This window comes from Cyprinodon tularosa, unplaced genomic scaffold, assembly GCF_016077235.1.
Source record: "Cyprinodon tularosa strain WSP-4 unplaced genomic scaffold, ASM1607723v1 ctg207, whole genome shotgun sequence".
Classification (NCBI taxonomy): domain Eukaryota; kingdom Metazoa; phylum Chordata; class Actinopteri; order Cyprinodontiformes; family Cyprinodontidae; genus Cyprinodon; species Cyprinodon tularosa.
Window position 1 is genome coordinate 2,011,944 of NW_024038767.1, and position 22,737 is coordinate 2,034,680.

General features: G+C 41.9%; 1 protein-coding gene across 1 annotated transcript in view; it reads right to left on the reverse strand.

Moving 5' to 3' along the window:
* Positions 1–22,737, reverse strand: part of rbks (ribokinase) — a 52,605-nt gene that overhangs the window by 10,185 nt on the left and 19,683 nt on the right. The window contains exons 7-8 of the mRNA XM_038285100.1: positions 18,008–18,099; positions 7,715–7,903 (exon numbers count right to left, since the gene is read on the reverse strand). Coding sequence (XP_038141028.1) covers positions 7,715–7,903; positions 18,008–18,099 — 281 coding nt within the window. The remainder of the gene's footprint in view (positions 1–7,714; positions 7,904–18,007; positions 18,100–22,737) is intronic.

Here is a 22,737-nt window from a genome sequence, read left to right on the forward strand (position 1 = left end):
TTGGCCAAAAAGTGTCTGTTTGTCTGCAACAGACTTTCCTTTTGGTTCTAGAATAACTGTGCTACGTAACTAAAGCAGCATGAAGCTACGGGACCATGAATCCTTCCTCTGTCTTCTTCAGTGAGACCGGCATCTGACGCTCCTGGATGAGCTGAATGAAGCTCAGCAGGGATGACAAGCGCTGCCCCCCCTTCAGCCCCCCACCAATGCCCTCGACACACTTTGGCGAAGGTTAGATCTGGAGGCCTGTCAGTCAAATGACACAAACACTTGCTGCGGATGAGCGTGACGCTCTCGCCGTCCGTCCGCCGTGTCTTGACCTGCGCTGCCTTTCTTCTGCCGCTGCTCGCTTTCACACAGCAGCAGGAATTCATGATGGCAGCCGCCTTTGTGACGACTAAGAGGATAAACTAAGTGCGGTCGGAGAACTTTTCTGCAGCAGAGTTTGTTATAAACTGTCTGCAGTGAGATAAATCTTAGCAAAGTTGCTAAATCATGCGCTGCTGACAATTCTTTAATTGGAGGAGTTTATTATTTATCAGAGTATTTATTTATTTAGAGTATTATTTATCAGATCCTCCTGGTTGGATCAGGGTTAGCAGTATATGTATCTTAAACATTCAGTATAACTGGAATGAAAATATAAACAGGAAGAGGAAAAATTTAAAGATGAATCGTTTAGCAAAATGCTTCTAAAAACATCAATATGATCTTATTTCATTGAGCAGAGGTGATCAACCACCGTCCAGATCAACTGTTTTATGTGTGTCCCTGTTCAACTGCAGCTAAATCACTATCTGACTTATTCCTTATCATTTTATTCCTTTCTGTAGAGGGATTGTAATAAATCATTCAGTGTTAAACCAGGGGAGGAGCTAAAAACTCACAGTATTTGTTCTACTAACTGCGGCGCCACAGAGACTGTTGTTAATATCTGATTGATGAAAACTAGACCAGAATGAAACTGGTCAGAGAGGCTGGCTAAGGGGGCTGCAGGAATGTCTAACTGGTTTTCTCCCATTGGTCTAGTCTAGGTAGAACACAGATAGATGAAAGTGCCATGACTGCAGACAAAGGGAACATAGAAGTTTTATAATCAGAAGAACCCCCCCCACACGCTTTGATGGACATGAGATCTTTGCAGAAATGAAGCCCATAGGTGCCACAGCATGGTCCCCACTGAGAGCTAGAGATGGACATCTGAGGAAAAATGTAGATGTGAAATAGAAAAAACCAAAACGCTGTGAACCTCTCCGGCCTCCACAGCTCCCCTCCTGAGATCCTGACTGCCGCTCTTGGGTGACAGATGGAGCTGCATTCAGTTAACTCCTGGCCTACTGCCTCTGTCAATGAAAGGCTCCCCGGGGAGAACGGAGACCAACTGAGGGGCAGCCATGACTCACATCAGCTTTCAGCCCGGAAGCGTCCTGCAGCCCTCAGCCGAGGACTCTGAAGTAACGAGGGAGGGAGACTCTGAGATCAAACACATTTAATTGGACCAATTAGGCTCCTCTTCCTCCGTTTTTTTATCTTCGCCCTCTGTTGGGAACAACACAGATTGATTGACATGACTGTGAAGTGGCAGAGATGGTATCTAACATCTGTATTACTGTGCAGCAGCTGGCGGGTCACATGCAGCCCACTAAACGTGGTGATCTGGCCAAAATGCTTCAGGCTTCCAGGAAGGAATCCGCTCCTTCAGTCCTGCTCTCTTTGGAGAAGACCGACAGCGATTGGCCACAGCGGACCCACTGGGCCACTGTAATGTCTGGTTTAGACAGCGCTGTCTACCTTCCAGACCTCCCAGGGCAGCGGAAAGCAGGGCCACCCAGGTCCTGCAGAAGCTACGGGGCTTTGGGTGGGTGTTTGTGCTCCGTCTACACAAAACAGCTGCAACTCTGATCTCAGCCAGGAAAAACCTGATCTCAGTTGGAGACAAAGCGACGGGGTGGACCCACAGTCGGGTGATTTGCTTTGGTATTTATCCAGATCCATGGCCCTGACTCAGACCATAATTGCCCCTCTTGTGTAAAGTGTTATTCAGACACATGCAGACGGAGAAGATAATGAAACAGTGCAGGTCAGAATGGAGGCAAATGATTTTGCACCCACATTAGCACTCGATTAGCACCACACTGGATCACTGAAAAGTTAGAGAAAGCCTTTTTAAATAAGACAGAAAACAACATAAGGGAAAATATAGAAGGTCTGGACAAATTTTAATCAAGCACTTATAAAGAATGAGACAAGGTCAGGATGGGTTCAATAGCTCCAAATATGATCTGTAGGGACAGAGGGAACCAGGTGAAGACCCGAAACGTTTCCAAAACATGTCAGACTGACTGATTCTGTGACAGCGCAGTGTTTCCAGTGGCTTCCAAAGGCGCGCAACCTGGAAGTTACAGGTCTAGCGCCCCTAGTGGCAAAGGGTTCCCCAATTTCTACAGTAAGTCGTGTTTTATTGTGTCTTAAAATGTATTTCATTATTTCTGAATACTTAAAGTGTTCTTTTAAAAGAAGCAAACAAAACAAAAATAAAAGCATTCAATGAATTAATCTCTAGTGCCAAGTTTATAACAGCAAATAAAACAACAAAAAATATTTTTATCGATAGCTAATTGGAGTGTTTAGAAACTTGCTTGAAGAAACTTTTTTAAACTGCATCTGTAACTTTGTTCGTGTAACTAGATTTGGCCTGACTTGCAAAAAACGAAACACACGCGAATCGAACCGAGACGGTCGAACCGAACGTTTCGGACGGTTTTCATAAACCGTTCCATCCCTACTGTGTATATATGTATAAATATTTTTATGTATTTGAATATTGGATAAAAACAAGTTAAACAGGAAGGTTACTCTGCCTTAAGTAATTTCAGTCCAATTAGAGGGACAGAGGGTATGAAAAATAAGTTTTACTTCTTCATATCCTTTAATCGATGGCATTTCTCTGGCTGTTTATTAGTGTTGCGCTGATGCCACTTTTTGGCCCCGATACCTGGCTGTGCAGCATCGGCTGATACCGATACCATAATAATGTAAAATAATTGCCATCATGTCTTTGTCAAGCTGCTGCCTTCCTTTGTGAAGCAAGAAAAAATCTAATACAAAGTGAATCCAGTAGAACTTTTTATTGCCTACCAGGAATGGATGATAATAGTTGAATAAACTTCTGGCTCTCAAAATGGTATCGCTGCCCTATTGGTTGGTACTCGCCGATACCAATACCACCATTTTAGGGCAGTATCGGGGCCCCGTCCGATACTGGTATCGGTGCAACACTACTGTTTATACCCACAGGTTTATTTGTGGAGGGTTTTCTTTTTATTTATGTTCACGTTAATTTAGTTAGTTCAGAAACTGGTTTGGTTGATCTTAACTAGTTCCTTTTTTGTGTATTTGGTTGATTCGTTTATTTTTGTTAGTCAAATATCTGTCTGGAAAATTGTCTGAAATAAATTCCTATTCATTCATTCATTCATTCATTCATTCATTCATTCATTCATTCATTCATTCATTCATTCATTCATTCATTCCTATCCCTTACCAAAGCTGCTGTAATGAGATATTGAGTTATATGAGTTATTGTTATTTGTTAATTGATTCCCGTAGTTCTAAAATCTTCAGCTACTTTTAAGAGCTTTTCTGATGATCTTTTTGTTCCCGTCCTCCTTTATCCCCCCCCCCCCCCATGGGCAGCTCTGCTCCCCCAATAAGACTGCTTCAGTCCTGCTGCCACTTTTGCACTTTTTGCTTCATCTACTTGAAATCTCTCAGCTCACCAACCCCCCCCCCCCCCCCCCCCTCCCTCCTGCCTGTTTTTGTGGTTTTATAATTTATTTACGTGGCAGACATGATGTAGTAAACCGCCTTAGATTTGCTCACCTTGATCAACAGTGAAGTGAAAAGCGAAGGGCAGGAAAGGACTGAGAGAGATTTCAAGGAATAAACCGATGGTCTCAGATACTTTTATGTTCATAAAATCAGCTGATAAATACTTTTATTTGTACATTAATCAGATGAATAACTACGGCCATCTGCTCCCGCTAACCTTTTATCTTGAACTCCCCCGATCACGCCATCATTAGGAAAGTTTACTCCCGTCCCGCTGGAATCTCTGGGATTTTGTGACCCGTGAGAATAATAGTTATAAACTTAGATTTAGAAAACATTTACTGTCATTTTGTATACAGAGTTTCTATAAAACAAAATGTTGTTTTTTACAGCTCTCATGACATTTCCGTTTTCTTAAAGTGCAGCAGTGATCGAATGTAAACATTGTGGGAAAAAAAAAAAAACTCTCCACTCCTTCATGAGACGTTTTCCCTGATCCTCCAAACTAGAATTCCTCTGTTTGCTGCACGTTTCCCTTTATTTCCTTTTTTCATAGAATCATGCTTTAACTTTCATTACAGCGTGTTGTTCCAGCCGTGGCACCAAGCGGAGGCAGTAGCCTGGAAAAAACCGCAGTTCAGTATTTTTAACCACAATTCTTTAAAAATATGATTCTCCTGAAACAACAGGAGATAATCATCACAGCCTCCACTGGTGAAGTGAAAGATAACGACCTGTTTTACCGTTTGCCTCTGAGAAAAAACAAAAAACACTAAACAAAACAAAATCCAGTTACTGGAAGACGGATTATGATGTCCAAAACTTTAAACACAGTAAGATTTATGAGCCTATCAAAGAACAGAAGACGTGTTTAATGGGGGCAGACCACAGCGTTCTGCTGACTGATGCAGGCCTGAGGGGTGAGTCATGTAGGGGGGGGGGGGGGGGGGGGGGGGGGGTCATTATGAAGGTTAGCAGTGGCAACAGATTGAAAGAAATTTGGGGTTCTTGGAAAGTGACGAGTTGATGCTGCTGTTTGCTTCAGACGCTGAACCTCCGTCACTCTGTGCTGCTTTTTTCCCTCTGTCACTAAATCTGCTGCGGTTTAAAAAGAACATCTCCGATTCTTGTAAAAGTTTAACTCCAGCAGCTTAAGGCCATGACTGCAAAATAAAAGTCCCAAAGGAAACTATCGGGCATTAAAACCATTGCACAATAACAACATTCCCCCCCTCCAAGTCTGAATGAATGCGATTAACAGCAGCGAGCGATGACGCGCTCAGCGGCAGGAAACATCCAGCCCAGGCCTGTGTGACGAAAACAAACCGCAGAGGCCGGCGTGAAATGACTCAACGACTCTTTTAAAGATTAGAATCAGTCAGAGGAAGCCGACGGTGGTCACCAAATCAACACCTAACTACACCAGAGCAACGGATCACAGAGCCATAAATCTACAGACTTCCTGCTCACTGGGACAAAACAATCATTTCTGATTTCCTATAACAGTAACAACACAGATGCTCTATGAGGTTTGATTGAACTGTTTACTTTTCTTTGAAGTTAGGTGGAAAGTGACTGAAGAGGCTGAAAGCTTTATGGAAAGATTAAAAACAGCTTAACTTACTGCTGATATGTCTGAATAAGATTAACCATCTAAACGTGATGCACACCTTCAGATTTTTACATTAAAATCATTTCCATAAGTCACTCAATATTGTTTTTCCTTTCTTTATTCTGACGTATAATTTCAAAAATTTCTTGCTGATTTCTTGAATTTATTACTTCCTACTTTGTTACGCCTAAATAAAACTGGGTGCAAACATTGCCTATAAGTGTTACTTTATCAGACAATATTTCCAAGAAGCCCATGGTGGTGGCAGCATTATGTTGTGGGGATGGGAAGCTGGGCGGAGCTGATTAGAAGCTTTATAAATACTCAGAAAAACTGCCAAAAAAATGTTGCTGCAAAAACTTAAGAACAATGGAGCTAAAAATAGACCCAGAGCGAGAATAAAATGGTCTAAAGTATATGTGTGTGATTGAACGGCCTAGTCAAAGCCCAGGACAAAGGAAAATCTCTCACATATTTAATCACACTTTTCTTCTCTTCTGATGAGCTTCAGTTTGTTGCTAAAACAAATTAAAAATAGCAGAAACTTCTCCATTAGTGGAAGTTCATCCACAGAAAATGATAACGTGAAAAGGTTTTAGAGCTTCTTAATTTGAAACTAAAAGATATAAAACATTAAACACAGAATTTCAGTTTACATGTTTCTATCAACAGATCAGATGTTACTGGAAAAACCATTTAGATTGGAAAAAAGTGTCTTAAAGCTGCCAAAAAAAAAAATAAATACGTAAAAGGTGTCCAGATGGCTGGTTGCAGTTTATGTTGTAAATTAGTAGTTCTGTTATTTTTCTATACAGCAATTCAAACAGCAAAGCTGCTGCTGCCTTGTTTACTTTCCTTTACAAAAATGCTGAGTCAGCTGAAGAGGTCAGTTTAAATTCTCGTGTAAATCTCAATAATTTGGGATTTTCTGAGAACCCAGAAAGATTCCTGTTGCCATTTATTCCAAATGAACACAAACATTTTCTTTCTGGACCAAAGCATTGTAGTTCTGTAGCTTCAATTATGACTTCTTTTTGGAAGAAGTTGAAAGTTTAACTTGTGAGCAAAATGAATTGTTGCAACGTTTGTGAACTAATAAACCCAGAAAAATGCATCCTGCCTGAAGCCAATAGAAACATTAGCCTCCAATGCAGAAATGTTTTAAATATTTAGTATTTCAGATAAAAATCTTTTTTATTGTCAATATTCTCTATCCAGAACTCCTCAAGTGGAAAATCTTAAGTTTCACCTGGTTTAATTTCACAAAATTACTTTTTAAGGAACCTTTTTCTATCCGATTACTGATCAAAAAATTAATCGACAGATTAATTGATTTAAAAAGCGATCGTCAGATGCAGCCCTTGCCTTTTATTCCTTTTTTGAAAAATCATCAAAAAGAAGTGATTTTTGCCTCCGTGGATGTTAAAGATGTTTGTGTGTTCCTCCCGCCTGGATGTGATTGTCGGGTTCATTTTCTTAAGAAGAACTGAAATACAGACTTATCCATATTATTCCTGCAGGAAGGAGAGACAGTTGAACCCCAGACTCAAACATACTGTCTCCCCCTGGACCTCCTCTGCAGAGCGTTTATTAACAGAACACGGCGCATGGTTACAAACAGATTATTGTTCTGACAGAACAGTTGATCAGTTCATGAAGACAGAATGCTCCATCAGAATGACGAGGCAGGATGGTCTCCTGACTGAATCATGAGACAGGAGTGGAGCATCCCCTTAATGTTTCATAAACACACATTCATTTTATAATCATCATTGAATAAACCCAACAATGATTTATCAGTTAACTCGGCTCGTTGCGAAACAAGTCATGAATGTGATTTGTCACAGCTGCTGCTGCTGCGATTGGCTAAAACCTTCACTTTAGAAGCAGCGCCACTTGGTGATTTACCCAATCAGCTCCATGGATTGAACTGAATGTCCCTCCCTTTTGCAAACGCTTTCCACACGATGCTTTTCAGATTGATGCAGTGGATTTAGATTGAATTACACGTTTTAATCTGGCTTATGCCAGGTTAGTATCCATTTTTAGATTATCAGCTATGTTGAACGGCCTTAGAAATAAAATGGATTATTCTATCTCTAGGGAACAACAGGCAAAAATAATTAATCCAAAAACAGATTTATCAATTAAGATCTGCTAACGGAACGGCAAACTGAAATTTGCGTATTTTAATATGATGAAATTCAGAAGGAAAAGTCAAAGCGGAGATGCTTCAACAAGGAACGGCATCAGATTGTGTCCTTTTCTTACTGTCGTGTCCACTGCTTTGACTGCAGTCGAAGGTACATGGGTGGAAGTTTTATCCTGTGCCTTGAGCACCACACAGCCCTGGGGTCCCAAAGTGATGATGACCGCTGCGCAGCCTCGCCTCAGCAGCTCCTCGGCAGCGTGATGAGCGTCCTCCACATTATTCACTGTGCAGCCGGTCAGCAGCTCCGCCTGCGAGGAGGCAGACGGCAGAAATCTGTCAGCTTTCAGGTCACAGAGATACGATAGTCACAGGTTAGGAATTAAAACAAAGGGTCAGAAAAACAAAACTACTGGTGGGGGATACTGGGAGGATCAGAAAAATACTTGGTTAGGGAAATTCCCAGAGATAAAACAAGCAGCACGTGTTCTAGAATATGTAGGTTAGTGAAGCTTTATTTTCTGCCTTTTGTCATAAAAAAAACACATTTAAATATATTACAGTTATGTAAACACATCTCTAATTAGTAGTAGCTGCCTGTTATGAGTCAGCTTTTAATTACACGGTGGCTGTGGTCCGACAGACCAATGAAACACTCTGGTTTTTAGGTTTTAGGAATCGAATTAACTCAAATTCTCCCAGAGGAATCTTTAAACTCAACGGGTCGCAGAGCGAATCAACATCCAGGAAGGATGAAACCTTTGAAACCTTTTAACTAACAGCTTCTGTTTGCTATTGTTTCCCCAACAAGCTGCTGTTTTCTGCAGGCTGACTGTTGTAGTTCTTACAAAAAAGCTAAATTAAATGCACAATCTTGTGTTCAGCATGTTTGTAATTTCCCTGCTGAGGTGAGCAGCACTGCAGCATAATTACTAATTATTGCTTCACTCTGCTGGATGTTGAATAGAAGGAAGCAGGAGCTTCATTTAGCTCTAATTATATTAATCATCCATTGCGAGTCAAGTTAACCCTGTTTGGAAGGTTGGATTTAACCCTTTAAAGCCAAAAACATGGCAGAAATTCTTTTTTAGTTTTATAGTTGTCATTGAACTTCCTGAAAAATTAGGGTTAAATTAGATCATTTATTTGCATCAATTTTGAAACATTGGGCACATCTCTATCATATTTAATGTGTTGGTTTTTTTTTGTTCACTTATCTGATTTTGTGAATTGAGATTTTCAAGAACCAAAATATTGAACTCATGATGCAGAGGCCTCCGCAGCTCCCGTATCAGATATGACACACTTGGCTTTAAAGGGTTAAAAAGGATCACAGCTGCAGAATTTTTAGTGTTAAAGTCTTTTAAGTTGCACCGAGAGACAAACAGAGAAATCCTCTTTCATATTTGTCCTTCTTTACCGCGACAGAACAACACAATGTTTTCTTTTATACAACGACATTGTAGACCTCCAGGAGTACACAGAGACCATCACAGCGTATATGTGGAAGTGCATGGACGACGTGACGGTCTCCAGAACCATCTCCATCCGGGCTAACCAGAAACCCTGGTCGACAGGGGACGTTCACAGGCTCCTGAAGGCCCGGAACGCTGCCTTCAGGGCTGGGGAAGAGGCGGGCCTGAGGACAGCCAGGGCCAACCTGTCACGGGGGATCAGAGAGGCCAAGAGGCAGCACTCCAGGAGGATCGCCGACCACTTCAGGGACAGCAGAGACTCCAGAAACCTGTGGCGGGGCATCCAGACCATCACGGACTACAAGCCCCCACCGCAGACCTGTGACAACTCCCCCTCCCTGCTGAACCAGCTGAACGACTTCTTCGCTCGCTTTGAGGTAGACAACAGCACCCCAGCACGAAGGATCCCTCCGCACCCCGACGACCAGGTGCTGTCACTGTCTTCGGACTGCGTGAGGAGAACCCTCAGGAGGATCAACGCCAGGAAAGCCCCCGGTCCCGACGGGATTCCTGGTCGCGTCCTCAGAGACTGTGCTGCAGAGCTCACGGATGTCTTCACTGACATCTTTAACATCTCGCTGAGACAAGCTGTCGTCCCGACGTGCCTCAAAGCCACCACCATCATCCCGGTACCGAAAAAGTCGCCCCCCACCTGCCACAACGACTATCGCCCTGTCGCACTCATCCCCATCATCATGAAGTGCTTCGAGCGGCTAGTCATGCACCACATCAAGTCTGCCCTCCCCCCCAATCTGGACCCCTACCAGTTTGCATATCGGTCCAACCGCTCGACCGATGACGCCATCTCCACCGCCCTCCACTCAGCCCTCACCCACCTGGAGACCAGCGACTCACATGTCAGAATGCTGTTTATCGATTTCAGCTCAGCATTCAATACCATCGTCCCCCAGCAGCTCATCGGCAAACTGGTCCAGCTGGGACTCAACACCTCCCTCTGCAACTGGCTGCTGGACTTCCTGACGGGGAGACCACAGGCTGTCCGGGTCGGCAGCAACACCTCCAGCACCATCACACTGAACACGGGGGCCCCCCAAGGATGTGTGCTGAGCCCCCTCCTCTTCACTCTGCTGACCCACGACTGCACTCCAACATTCAGCTCCAACATCTTCATCAAATTCGCAGACGACACAACTGTGGTGGGTCTCATCAACAACAACAATGAGACAAACTACAGGAGTGAGGTGAGCCGCCTGGCCACGTGGTGCCAGGACAACCATCTCCATCTGAACGTGGAGAAGACAAAGGAGATTGTGGTGGACTTCAGGAGAAGGCCTGCCCAGCACGCTCCCCTGATCATCAACGGTGCTGAGGTGGAGCAGGTGAGCAGCACCAAGTTCCTGGGTGTCCACATCTCTCAAGACCTGTCCTGGGACACCAACACCGCGTCCCTGGGAAAGAAAGCCCAACAGAGACTCTACTTCCTGCGGAAACTGAGGAGAGCAAGAGCCCCGTCCCCCATCCTGCACTCCTTCTACAAGGGCACCATCGAGAGCATCCCGACCAGCAGCATCACCGTGTGGTACGGAGCCTGCACTGCAGCCTGCCGCAAGACACTGCAGCGCACCATGAAAGCAGCTGGGAAGATCCTCGGTGTCCCCCTCCCCTCTCTATTGGACATTTATCACCCCACCCACCCCGCCCACAATGTCTTCACCTTGCTGCCGTCCAGGAGGAGGCTGCAGAGTCTCCGGGCCAGAACCAGTAGGCTCAGAGACAGCTTCTTCCACCAGGCAGTGAGGATGCTCAATTCCCTCCCTGCCCTGCCCCCCTTTGTCCCCCCCCCCGACCCCCCAATATCCCCATCCTCCACTACTTCCCCCACGTCAGGACTGCTACTCTATGCACTATTTGCACCATTCACACTACTGTTTACATATTTAATATTTTAATATTTATTTTATATCTTAGGTTTTTATTTTTATGCTATGGTTCATTTTATATATATATATATATATATATATATATATATATATATATATATATATATATTTTTATATTTTATTATGCAACGTGGGGTTGAGGGGATGGAAATTTCATCTGTGTTGTATGTTTACATGTAGCACATTTGACAATAAAGTTGAGTTGAGTTTTACAAAATAAAAAGTAAGAGAAGCTTTTTTTTTTATTCACCCCCTTCAATAAATTATTTTGCACTAATTGCCTTCAGAAGTGAACTAATTAGTAAACAGAGGCTTCCTATAAAAAGGCAGAGCAAGTTTGTTTAAAAAAAGCTACGCTGGTCCAAAACATCCTCCATAAACCTCAATATGGCTTCTACTCAGTGAGTCACGGTGATGGCAGCGCCATGCTGAGGGATGCCGTTACTCTGCTGGAACAGAGAGGATGGAAAGAAGGATGAGATAAAAACAGGACAAACTTGGAGTAGAAACAAAGGCTGCAAAAATAATTAAAGCTGAGCTCAAGGTTCACTTTTTATTTTTTTTTTATTTTAGAAATCCTCTCTCAACAGCCAAAGCTACCATGGGGTCATTTAGATTAAAGCATATCCAGCTAAAGTGGCCTAATCAAATTCTAGATCTAAATCTACAATCAAATCTGAAAAAAAAAAAAAAAGTCCACAGAAACTTCCCGAAAAACTCACAGAGCTGCAAAACCTGCTGCTGTTTTTGCTCTGAAAGGTGAATCTGAGAAGTTCTGACACAGCGGAGGGAAATAAAGGTAGGAAACTTTTTTCTATTCTTTGTTCTAGCAATAAAAAAAAAAGGAAAAAAAGAAGCACAAATGGATTCTGACACATTTTAATAATAATTTCACATCTTAATGAGGTTTTTTTGTGGCTATGATGTAAAAACGTATAGAAAAAGGTGCTATTGATAGTTTTGCAAAGCATGATATTCTGCTTTGAAAAAATTAAAATCAATATTACTAACCTGCAAAGTCAAATGAAAAGTGAGTCAAAGTTAAGCCGGAAATTTTAGCGCACAGTTAATGACGGCTGAGGAATCGCTTCTGCTTCATTAGGGAGTCCCACCAAGGACAGGTCCTGTTTGACCTTTCACTGTTTGACCTTTCACCTGTAGGTCACAGCGCTGTTTGCAGAACCCAGAGAGAAAGATTCCATCTCCAGGCTGCTTCTAATTGAACTCAATCAACACTTTAATGCAACAAATGAGCATATTTGCAGAAACACTAACTGATTCTTTTTTTTCTTCCTTATATAAAATAATGACTGTAAATGCAAAATAGATTTACATAATATATGTTTTCTTCTCCCCTTTATTTCCCTTAAAGCATAGATGTTTATATGCAGTATGCTGTTAGTGCTAGTTTCTGAGGAAGGGCTCAAGGATCAAAGAGTGATTTGTACTTTGTCGTCTTAAAGCTTTTCTTTCAGTGCTCCGTCTCCATGAGACACACCTGTGCACGGAGCGCGTCACCTGCAGCATGGGATGGAAGTGTCAACAGGCAGCCGACACGTGTGTGGATCTTCCCCCGAACTGAGATCTGTCAGTGCGTCGGAGTGAGTGCTGATCTGGGACGGCTCAAAAATAAACTGGTGCTTTCAGAGCCTGCAGCCAACTCGAACGCCAAAGGAGAAAAAGAGCCGTTTTGTTAGTCATCAGCTTCACACCAGGGCAGGGAATCAATCTACCTCCCTCTGTGTTCAGAAATATGAGCAGAATTACCGCTCTCTCACTGTTCAGTCATCCCAGTGTGTGTGTGTGTGTCTACGGGCGCGCACACACACACACACACTCACAGACCTGTTCTGGTTAAAGCATATGCACTAAAAATCTGTTGACAGTGTGGGTGTATTTAAAGGTAGGTACTTGTTTCTGCATTAAAAAGACAAACAAGGCTGTTGTTACAGTTTTGTTTTTCTTTTCATGTTCATCACTTCAAAAACTGTAGATGTAGAAATAAACTAATTTTACATTAGATATTAGACACCTTGTTTAAAGTCAGTGTTTAGGAGCTGAGCTAACAGGATTACTTAGTTGCAATAAACACTGCATCTGCATGAAAGTGTCTAAGATTTTCTAGGAGGTCAGTTTAAAAAAAAATCGCCTCTTTATTAAATCATCCATTTGATGTTTTCCCACTTGAAAAATCAAGCTGGCAAATGCAGACCTGTCAAGTGACAATCTCCATAATTTGAGAGTGGAGTGACATTAAGTTAAGAGTAAAGGCCAGAAATCTCTGAGTCCATCGTCTACAATCTGGACCCAACCTGATTCAAAATATTTATAAATTACCGCATGTTGTCTGAGAACAGCGTCTAACTTCACTTGCTCCTCTTCTCCAGTTAATACGGTAAAGCCCTGGGGAGCGTCCGGCTCCAGGCTGCACGTGATCCAAATGAGCCAATGAGCTGTCAGTCTGGGTTGCTGCTGCTGCTACTTTTAGACACAGCAGGCAAACCTGTGGCAAGCCGGGCGATGGGAAAGAAGGAGAAGACCATGAGAAAAAGAGAGCAGAGAAAGTGTGGACTGCTGGAAGAACTGCGGTGAACTGGTGAAAGAAAAGTGAAATGGCGTGCTCAAAGATGACCCTGCACATTTAGAGGATGTTTGGGAAATTCTCTATAAACCAAACTGAACGATTGTTGTTCTCTACTTCAAAACACACTTTAGATCTTAAAATGTAAAAATGCTATTTTTTGTTTTTTAATTCAGTGTATAACATGGAGGCATAAATACCTCATTTTATTTTACTGTTAAATTCTGTAACAGATAATAATAAAAAAATGTCTCCGGACTTTTACTGGTTGATGATTTTCTTTATTTGGACCCCGCTGATCTTTAATTGGTTACTCCTGGCCTACAACATGCAACAGTGGAGGAACCAGAGTCTACTGCGTTGTTAAACTCCAACAGCATTTACTGCACTTACCAAAAGTAGAACATAGTTGTGAGGTGAAAGAAAGCATCATGTATCGTAAAACTTTATCTATCCAGCAAACCAGAATATTCTGATGTGCTTCTGTTGCAATGCATCCTCTAGATCAGTGATTCTCTACCTGCAGACTGTTCCTCTGCTTGGTTTGGACGTGTGTCACAGCTGAAGGGGAACTCAAATATAGAAGAAAAACGTACTTTTTTTTTTTTTAAAGAAAAGCTTGTTGCATTTTTCAATTGGTTCCTTACAAAGCAAAACAGATCCCATCCCTATTCTATTTTACTACCTTATGCTGCGTTCACACCGGGGGCAGCAAAAGCAGCAAAATCGCGTCTGCTGCTTAATTTTTGCTGCTTGTACCAGTAAGTTCTGACGCGCGGCTGAAGCAGCTTTGCTGCTCTGGCTGCGCGGTCCAAAAGTGTGTCTGACGCACGTTGGGCGGAGCTTCACTATCCTTTCTCTGCCTTGCAGCTATATTTGCTGTGATCAGTGGGAATAAAGTAGTTTTAATATGTTTTTAAGTGAGAAAATACACCTGAAAACTTCATCAGTGCAGTCAGTTCATCCAGATTACAATCCTGCCTCCCAATATTATTTCTGTCGGAGCCGCTCAGACCCCCACATACCGGCGGTGCGCCGACAGAAGGAATCCATTCATCAGCAGCCTCTGGCGGGTCGCCTCCTCGCGGTTTACCGCGGCGGCTGGTAGGTGTTTTTTATCTAAATAATCCGATCTGCGGGCACCACAATAATAAAAGCGAACATATTCTGCCGGCAGATGTATATATTTTAAGTTAATTATGCGTTAATAAACTGTTTAAGAGGAGTAATCAGAGCGGTCTGTGTCATCAGCGCTGTGTCTCTCTCCCAGCCAGCTCCCAGATCAGCTTCTCTGATTGGTTGACGCGGCGCGTCGAGCAGCAAAAATTCAATTTTTCCATCTCGAGCAGCAACGCGTTTGCGGCGCGTCACGCGCGTCAGATGCCAAAACGCGCCCGACGCGCTGCTTCAGCTGCTCAGACGCGCTGCGCTTGCTGCTCGAAACGCGCCGCGGGACCTTTTGCTGCGCCTTGACGCGCGTCAACCATTGACTTTGCATGTAAACTCGCTGCTTCTGTCGCGCCAGCTGCCCCCGGTGTGAACGCAGCATAAGAAATAAAATATTTTCACGTACCCATTGCAATGCACTCGCGGACGACTAGGGGTACGAGTACCCCCTGTTGGGAATCACTGCTCTAGAGAATGAAAGTTCTGCACATGCCTCTGCATATTAGTCAGATTGAATGTAAAACACGTGGAAACTTATTTCCAAGTCTTTCCAGAAAATCCCAACTAGTTTTAGGGCTGAATTTGGGTCTTTCTATATTCTCAATAATGATTTCACTCAGATTTTAATCAGGCGTATCAGGCTAAAACGTATGTGCTTTTGACATACATTTTTTTTTCCATTTCAAAAGTATTAAAGTATTTGTGTTTGTCTTTCACCAAAAATCCGCAAACATACATTGAAGCATGTGGTTTAATGGGACAAGAAGTTAAAGTGTGTGATTATTTTTGCAATGCACTGTATGAATCTGTTTTAAATGGAAAGAAAAACTTTTGCAAAAGCAAATATCCAGTGAGCTACGAAAGACACAATAGATTCATGAAACCAGTGAAGAGCAGATTGAAAAATGGCTGCAGGAGGTGAGAGAGCATCAGAACTGCAAAGTGAAAACTTCTGGAGTTCAAGGAGCCACTAAGATACTAAAGGAAGACTGATGCCAAGTCATTTAAAATGGTGCTGAACTTTAAATCTAATTTCTACAACTATAAAACCTTTGCTTTTCATGTGGAATCCAATGCAAGGGATCACATCTTATCTGGGAAAATATTTAGTCATTTCTAACCAGGTCAGAAACTGAGTGCATGACGGTCACCTACCCCTGGGAGGGTTGTTTCAGTTGCTCCTCTAACCTCTTCAACCTGCAGAGTAAATAATATGACAGTACCTGCATCACCTGACAGTTGGGGGGGGGGGGGGGGGGGGGAGAATGAGACATGTTTGGTTTTTATCAACTCTCCCTTTCATGTTGCCACACCTGGCGACAGCCCCTCCACGCCCTGCATCACCACATCAAATGAAGAAGCGCAGTTAAACTGACATCAACTTCATTCCTGGGGGGGGTGACTAACGCCACCAAAGAGCACATCTGCCATCTTGTTTTTACTACCATTCCCGTCTATCCCTGCCGCCCCGCTGCTCGTCTGTCATCGCCTGACAGTAAGCACTCAGGGTGTCTTGGAGAACATTTTCTGGAGACATACTTTCTGTCTTTGTCATAGCTGTGTTTTTTATGGATGAACAGTTTTATAAATGTACTCACAGCGGTTCATGACCCAGGAGGGTTCATTTAATGTTCACATCTCACAGTTTTCTTTCATTAGTTGCAGTTTAGGGAATTTTTTTAGCTTATTGTCAATAATCTGTTTTCTGAGGGATTTAAAAAAATTCACATTCTATTGCTGCATAAGCTTTTGGTCCATACCAGGGTTTTGTCTTGTCACCAAAGTGGGGAAATAGAGGATTTAGAGGAGTTTGAAGATGGCCTGGTTGTTGGTGCAGAGCAGGCTGGTCTACATGCCTCTGCTGATCTAATGGGATTTTCACACACAGCCACCAAAGCTGGTCTGAAAAAGCCAACAATATTCATTCAGCGACAGAAATGTCGACAAAAATGTGTTTATAATGTCAGAGGTCAGAGCAGAAAGGTCAGGTTGGTTTACACTTAAAGAAGAGGGACAAAAGACGTCTGAATAACCTCATGTTCCACATGAAGCATGGAGAATTAAACATATATGAAGACAAAACAGTTTGAACTTCATCAGCATTTCCTCCACTCCGGGTTGCTCTACTTTCAGCTTAGAATAGGAAGCAAAGGCTGAAATGCACACATGTGAGTGCGGAAAACTCACCGTTATGTTCAAGATAATAAGCAGTAAATGATCCTACTGCTCCAACAGGGTGGACTGTCCTGATCAATGGATGGACATGGTTTCATTTCATTTGGTTCCAAGGCCTTTAAAACGTATTTAACATTATAAACCGTGGATAAAAGCTTGGAAGGATGTTAACTGACATAACATCAAGAAACTTTCTCTCAACCAGGACTTAAAAAAACCAAGAGGAACATCCAGGGTGTGATTGATTGACCTGTGCTAGCGGTTCTATTCTGATTAAAAATCAGAGAAAAGATGGTCAGGTGTACGCATGGATAAAATTTAAAATTTCAGAAGTGGGGGGAGGCAAGATTTTTTTGATATAATTCAATTCAAATTCAGTTCTATTCAGTTTATTTCTATAGCTCCAGTTCACATCATGTCATCTCAGGTCACTTTCCAGTTCACCAGATCATCCAGTCAGATTGATTCAAAGTTTTCTATCTAAGGAAAACCAGCTGATTGCATCGACTCATTGACTCTTCAGCAATCCCTCACACTAAGCATGCTTGTAGCGACAGTGGAGAGGAAAAACTCCCTTTGAACAGGAAGAAACCTCCAGCAGAACCAGGCTCAGGGTGAGCGGCCATCTGCTGAGGCCCACTGGGGTTCATATATATATTTATAACCATCTTCAGGGTGTTTGACCATCTAATCACAGACCAGATTCAGGGGCTATTCAAATGTTTGTAAAGTGAGCCTTTCAGGAGTGACAGCGGTGACAGCCAATCACACAGGAAAAGACGGTGGGCCAATCAGGAGGTCTGAACTTCAGCTCGAGCCTCTTGGTCCCGGTGCTGGATGAATGTCTGTGTTCTCTAGTGTATCACTGTTTTTGGACAGTAAGAAGCGCAGCGGATAAAAACGAAAGTTTGAAAAAGTGCAGGGGACACCTCACCCCCCCCCCCCCCCCCCAAAAAAAAAAAAAAGCTATTCCGCCATGCATGTACTGTATGTATAAATATCTTGGTTTGAAATACAGTGTTTTGTACGACAGTTTGGTTTCTCTCTGACTGACTGTATTTGGAGGTACCAACAGTAACCTGAGCCATGCAGTGAGATTTGTGTGCGATTCATCACCTCAGACTCATTACAGCAAAACACATCAGAGACCCCGTAAAAACTGTGATCCAGGTCCTGGACGGCCGGCGCAGGGTTAAAGATGGTCTTTACTGCAAAGAGAGACAAAAACAGTCAGTCAGTCATTGATTAAGCCATCAAACAGCAGAACGCACAGTCTGATCAGAGTCTGTACATGCTCAGAATAATCCAGCCGGTTGTATGGCTGTCAGCTTGTTTTAAAAAGGATCTTAACAGTTTCACTTGCTGATCTTTTTTCTTCTCCGTTTCTGAGCCAAGCTGCCAAGACACCTTAATTAAACCCTCAGTGGGAACAAAGGCCTGCATGCGACCGCTGGGGATTGTTCTGGAAAGCAAAGCTCAAGTGGAAAAGCTGCTATAAATGGAAACTCTTTAAACAATTAAATTAGCATTTTGTGTGAAAAATAAGAATGAACAGTTAAAGGACCTCAAATCTAGCAGCGTTTTCCAGCTATATGTGAGGGGGAAGTTCAACATGAGGCGTCCATAGAACCATGCATGCATGTGTATGCCTGTGTGGGTGTTATTGGAGTTGTGACCCTCTCTGCCTGTATGAGAGTGAATTTGTGTGTCACAAGTAATCCTCTGTATGTGTTGCAAATCACTGGCTGATGCATATTCATGAGCAGAGAGCATTAATGTGGCTAATACTGTGATTTCTGTGTATGTGCGAGGATAAGCCCAGCCTGACGAGCCGATTAATTCCCAGATCTCTGTGTACAAAATAAAGCCTTGCGCGAGTCTGAGATTGGGAGGGAAATATACATATCAACGCTGGTGACATCAAAGTCTGTTGTGCAGAAGCGTGTGTGCGTGCGTGGGCTCAGAAGGGAGCAGATGCGTGGGTTTGCGCAGGGCTTTGGCCACCTGGCACTTTGAGGTGGATGCTCGGCTGCTGGCGAGTAAAAGTGGAAATAATGTCTGTTTCTACCAACATGAAAACACTGTATTTGCACTCATCATCTAAGGATACCCAGATCTTTAACTCTGCCTTTCTCAACTAAGGATAAACTTTAGTTTCTAAGACAGGTGGGAAAATTCTGGAAAGTGATGCCTCCTCGTATGTAAAAAAGAGAACACTCATCAATCTGTCTGCCAAAGCAAATATTGTACTAAATGATCTATTCCTTACTGTCTCTTTCTAAAGCGTTTATCTTCTTCTCACTGTTTATGTCCTTCTCAAAACTGAAATACTTGGTTCCAGGTACTCAGATATTCACTTCCACACAGGAAGCCCATATTCTGATCTTCAGGCAACACAGAGTACATGTCAGATTACATAATACTACTTTAGCGATAGTATCTAGGTGTTATTTTATTGTATGTCTCGTTCCATGTCTGTTGGTTGTGCTGTTCTTTTTCCATCTCTTTGCAGGTGATGAAGCAGACTGAAAATGTTTTATCATTATCTCCCTCCTATCTCCTCTTTCTTTCATCTTTTCTCCTTTTTTCTGTTTTTCCTCTTCTGTTCTCTTTCCATTGCAGTGTCCATATAATCTGTAAAACTCCCAACATTATTATAATAAAGCTATTTATATGCATAAATCAAGCGGAACACTGTGGTGATAGCCGTACTGCTCCTCTGGTGGAAGTAAAATCTGTTGGGCTCTTTTTGGCACCAAGACAGTTATTCTTATTGCCTCATTGCCAGACAGGACACTGTAAAAAAAAACCCCACTGAAATAACACACCTTCTGCAGTTTTCCTACTTATCAAGGATCAAATCAAACATCATCATATTTTTTGATAAGACCAAAAAAGTTTAGGCCCAGCAACCCCATAAACATATCTGGGAGTTGACTAAAAGCATTCCTATATTTCATCCTGCTGTGCTATGCATGTTGGGTTACTGAAGGTCATCTACTCTGGCAGGGGTCTTCAATGTTTTCCATATATTGTATGAAATATTGTTATATCAAACTGGTCCATTTATCCGTTTACTGCAGTGTGTTCAATTCAGTAATAATCAACCAAAACTTCGGTGACCCCCATGCAGTCCCTCCGTGGACCCCTAGGGGTCGCTGTTAAAGACCTCCATACTATGGTCTACACATGAGGACATTTGGTGGAAAACCATCTTAGAGGAACAGCTGTAGCTTGGTGTGTTTTTTGGGACCAAAGGTGTGGATGTCATGGTCACTGCCTGCAGGGTAGAGTTCAAACTGGGTTCTGAAAGAGATAATTTTCTTCTGATTTGATCCATAACAGATCAGGATGTTCTGTGGATCAACCATGTTTCTCTTCTCTACCACAAAAAAAGCACTGAAACACAATGAGCTAGTAAAGGATCATCTTTAGCATCCCACATGAAGGCAGCATCTCACACATAAGCACAATCCATGCTTGTGGTCAATAACTAGGTTTTTTTTTAGCTTCTATTGTATTTAATTGTACTTGTACAAGTATAGTATAATCTAAAAAGCAAAATAACATAAATACAGATAAAAATGGGGCAGAAATGTTCACTGGAACTGCTCTGAGCTTGTCCTGCGATGACACTAGAGGACCGATACAACAAAAGAGTTGAAACGCTTCCATTTTCTCATGGTATAAAATGATAGTGATGCAAAATCATTTATAATTAAGGGTGGAAATAATTACTTTCTGTACTGTTTCCTAAAATGCATTTACTGTACTGACAATCTAGATATACGCTTGTTGCTCATAAGGTGATGGATGGTAGAGATTGGAGAGATCAGGTAGATCAGCGGCACGGCAAACATATTAGATACTGCTATGGTTAATAATGTTGAATAAAATATAAAAAAAGGTGGAAAAGCTGTAAATTATATCTCATTGTTATGTTTACATTTGATCAATTTGTCACTGCTGCACTTTATGAAATGTCCTGAGAGCTGTACTGAATAAAGGTTTGTTTTGTATACTGTCTGCGTCCAAAATGACAATAAAGTTTCTCTGAGTCAGATAGTATGCTAGTGTTAGCACCTTAGCATTTAGCTACATGCTATTGTCACAGCAACTAATGCAAATTATTTTTCATTAACGTCATCCACTTCATACAGTTTCCTGCTTTAGTTTAAACCAGAATTCAAGGTATTTTTATTTATTTTGTCGATATAATTCTATTACATTTGTCCTTGTTCTAATCTTTCTGCTAACATGAACTTAAATCTGACAGCTTCACCTTCTGTAGGTTTCCACTAGCTGCTTATCAACGGAGCCTGTAGGAGTTCAGCAGCATTTTTAGCAGATGAGACAACATTTTTTGGTTTGACTTATGCTCTTGTTTCTCCTCTGTCTTACAGTGAAACACACCCTTTGGTAGGGTGAAAAATAACCAAAATTCAAAGAGAACGCCTTGAAGACCTGAAGAACATCTGGATAACGACCACTTTAAAAGATTACAAATGAGTGCGCTGTTAAAAAAATACAAAAGAAGTGAGATGTTCTGATTCCTGTGCAAAATATCTTATGGAAAATTGTTAAAGGTGTTATTTCATTTACATGTACGGTAACTTTTATAATTAGTAAGCTTTTTTTTAGAAATAGTAAGTATTTATACTGTAAGATTTTTATAGAATCAACTAGAATAAGTACATTACCTTCCATATTTAAATGCTAGTGTTGCTCCGATGCCATTTTATGGCCCCGATACCCGATACCCGATACCGATACCTGGCTGTGCAGCATCGGCCGATACCATCAGTTTGACATTGATGTGTGTTTATATATGTAGAACTGCAGACTTATTGGATGTAAAATAATCACCATCACGGCTTCAAGCTGCTGCCTTCCTTAGTGAAGCAGGAAAAAGACTAAATCAAAGAGAATCCAGTAGAACTTTTTATTGCCTACCTGGAATGGGGGACAATAGTTGAAGAAACCTTTGGTTCTCAAAATTTTAGTGCTGGATCGGGGCCCCGCCCCATACTGGTGTCGGTGCAACACTAGTTCATTTGCTGTATGACTCTCAAATACGTACCGCATTTTGTTCTTTTAAGCATATTTCCTTAGAGTGAACTCTTATTAAACTATGTGTGAAATAAAATTGGCTTCATTGAGATTTAGTCTGATGTTGTACTATTCAAGTTACCTCCAATAATCAGATTAACCTCTCAAAATTCACCATTTTACAAATAATAACTGAGAATGCATGAAAATTACACATGCACAGCTAACATGTCTGTATTTTTAACGAATATAGACATGTTAGACATCATTGGAAAGCTTAGATTCTCCACAATTTAACCACTGGGTTCATTTTATGGACACAGTGAGCACTAAAGCACAATTAACACAGATATAGCAGCATGTCGAAATGTAACGTGACAAAACAGCCACAACAAGCAAGCATGTCTTTATTACTGCTGTTAAATAAATACTTATTTTCCAGAATAAAAAAAAGAACTTTGAGTCATGTTTGAACTGATGCAGCTTGGGTGTTTTATGCACCCAATTTTCATGTATATATTCAGAAGCTAGAAGGTGTTAGCTTTCAAATAACGTATCACACGTTGGCCTTACAGTTCCTTAGTTATTTGCTTTTCCATTGTGTCTGTAAAATAGGTGAGAATTTCCCAGAGATGGTGGATATTAAGAGGTTAAAATGTTTTGTAATAGCAGACCAAACAGCTGCTACGCAAAAATCTGAATGACTTCACTGTGCAGACGCTGCATCTATACATATGCAAGACATCTATAGCAGGAATCACTTTTCCAGCAGGAGAATCTTGAATTAAACCCTAAAC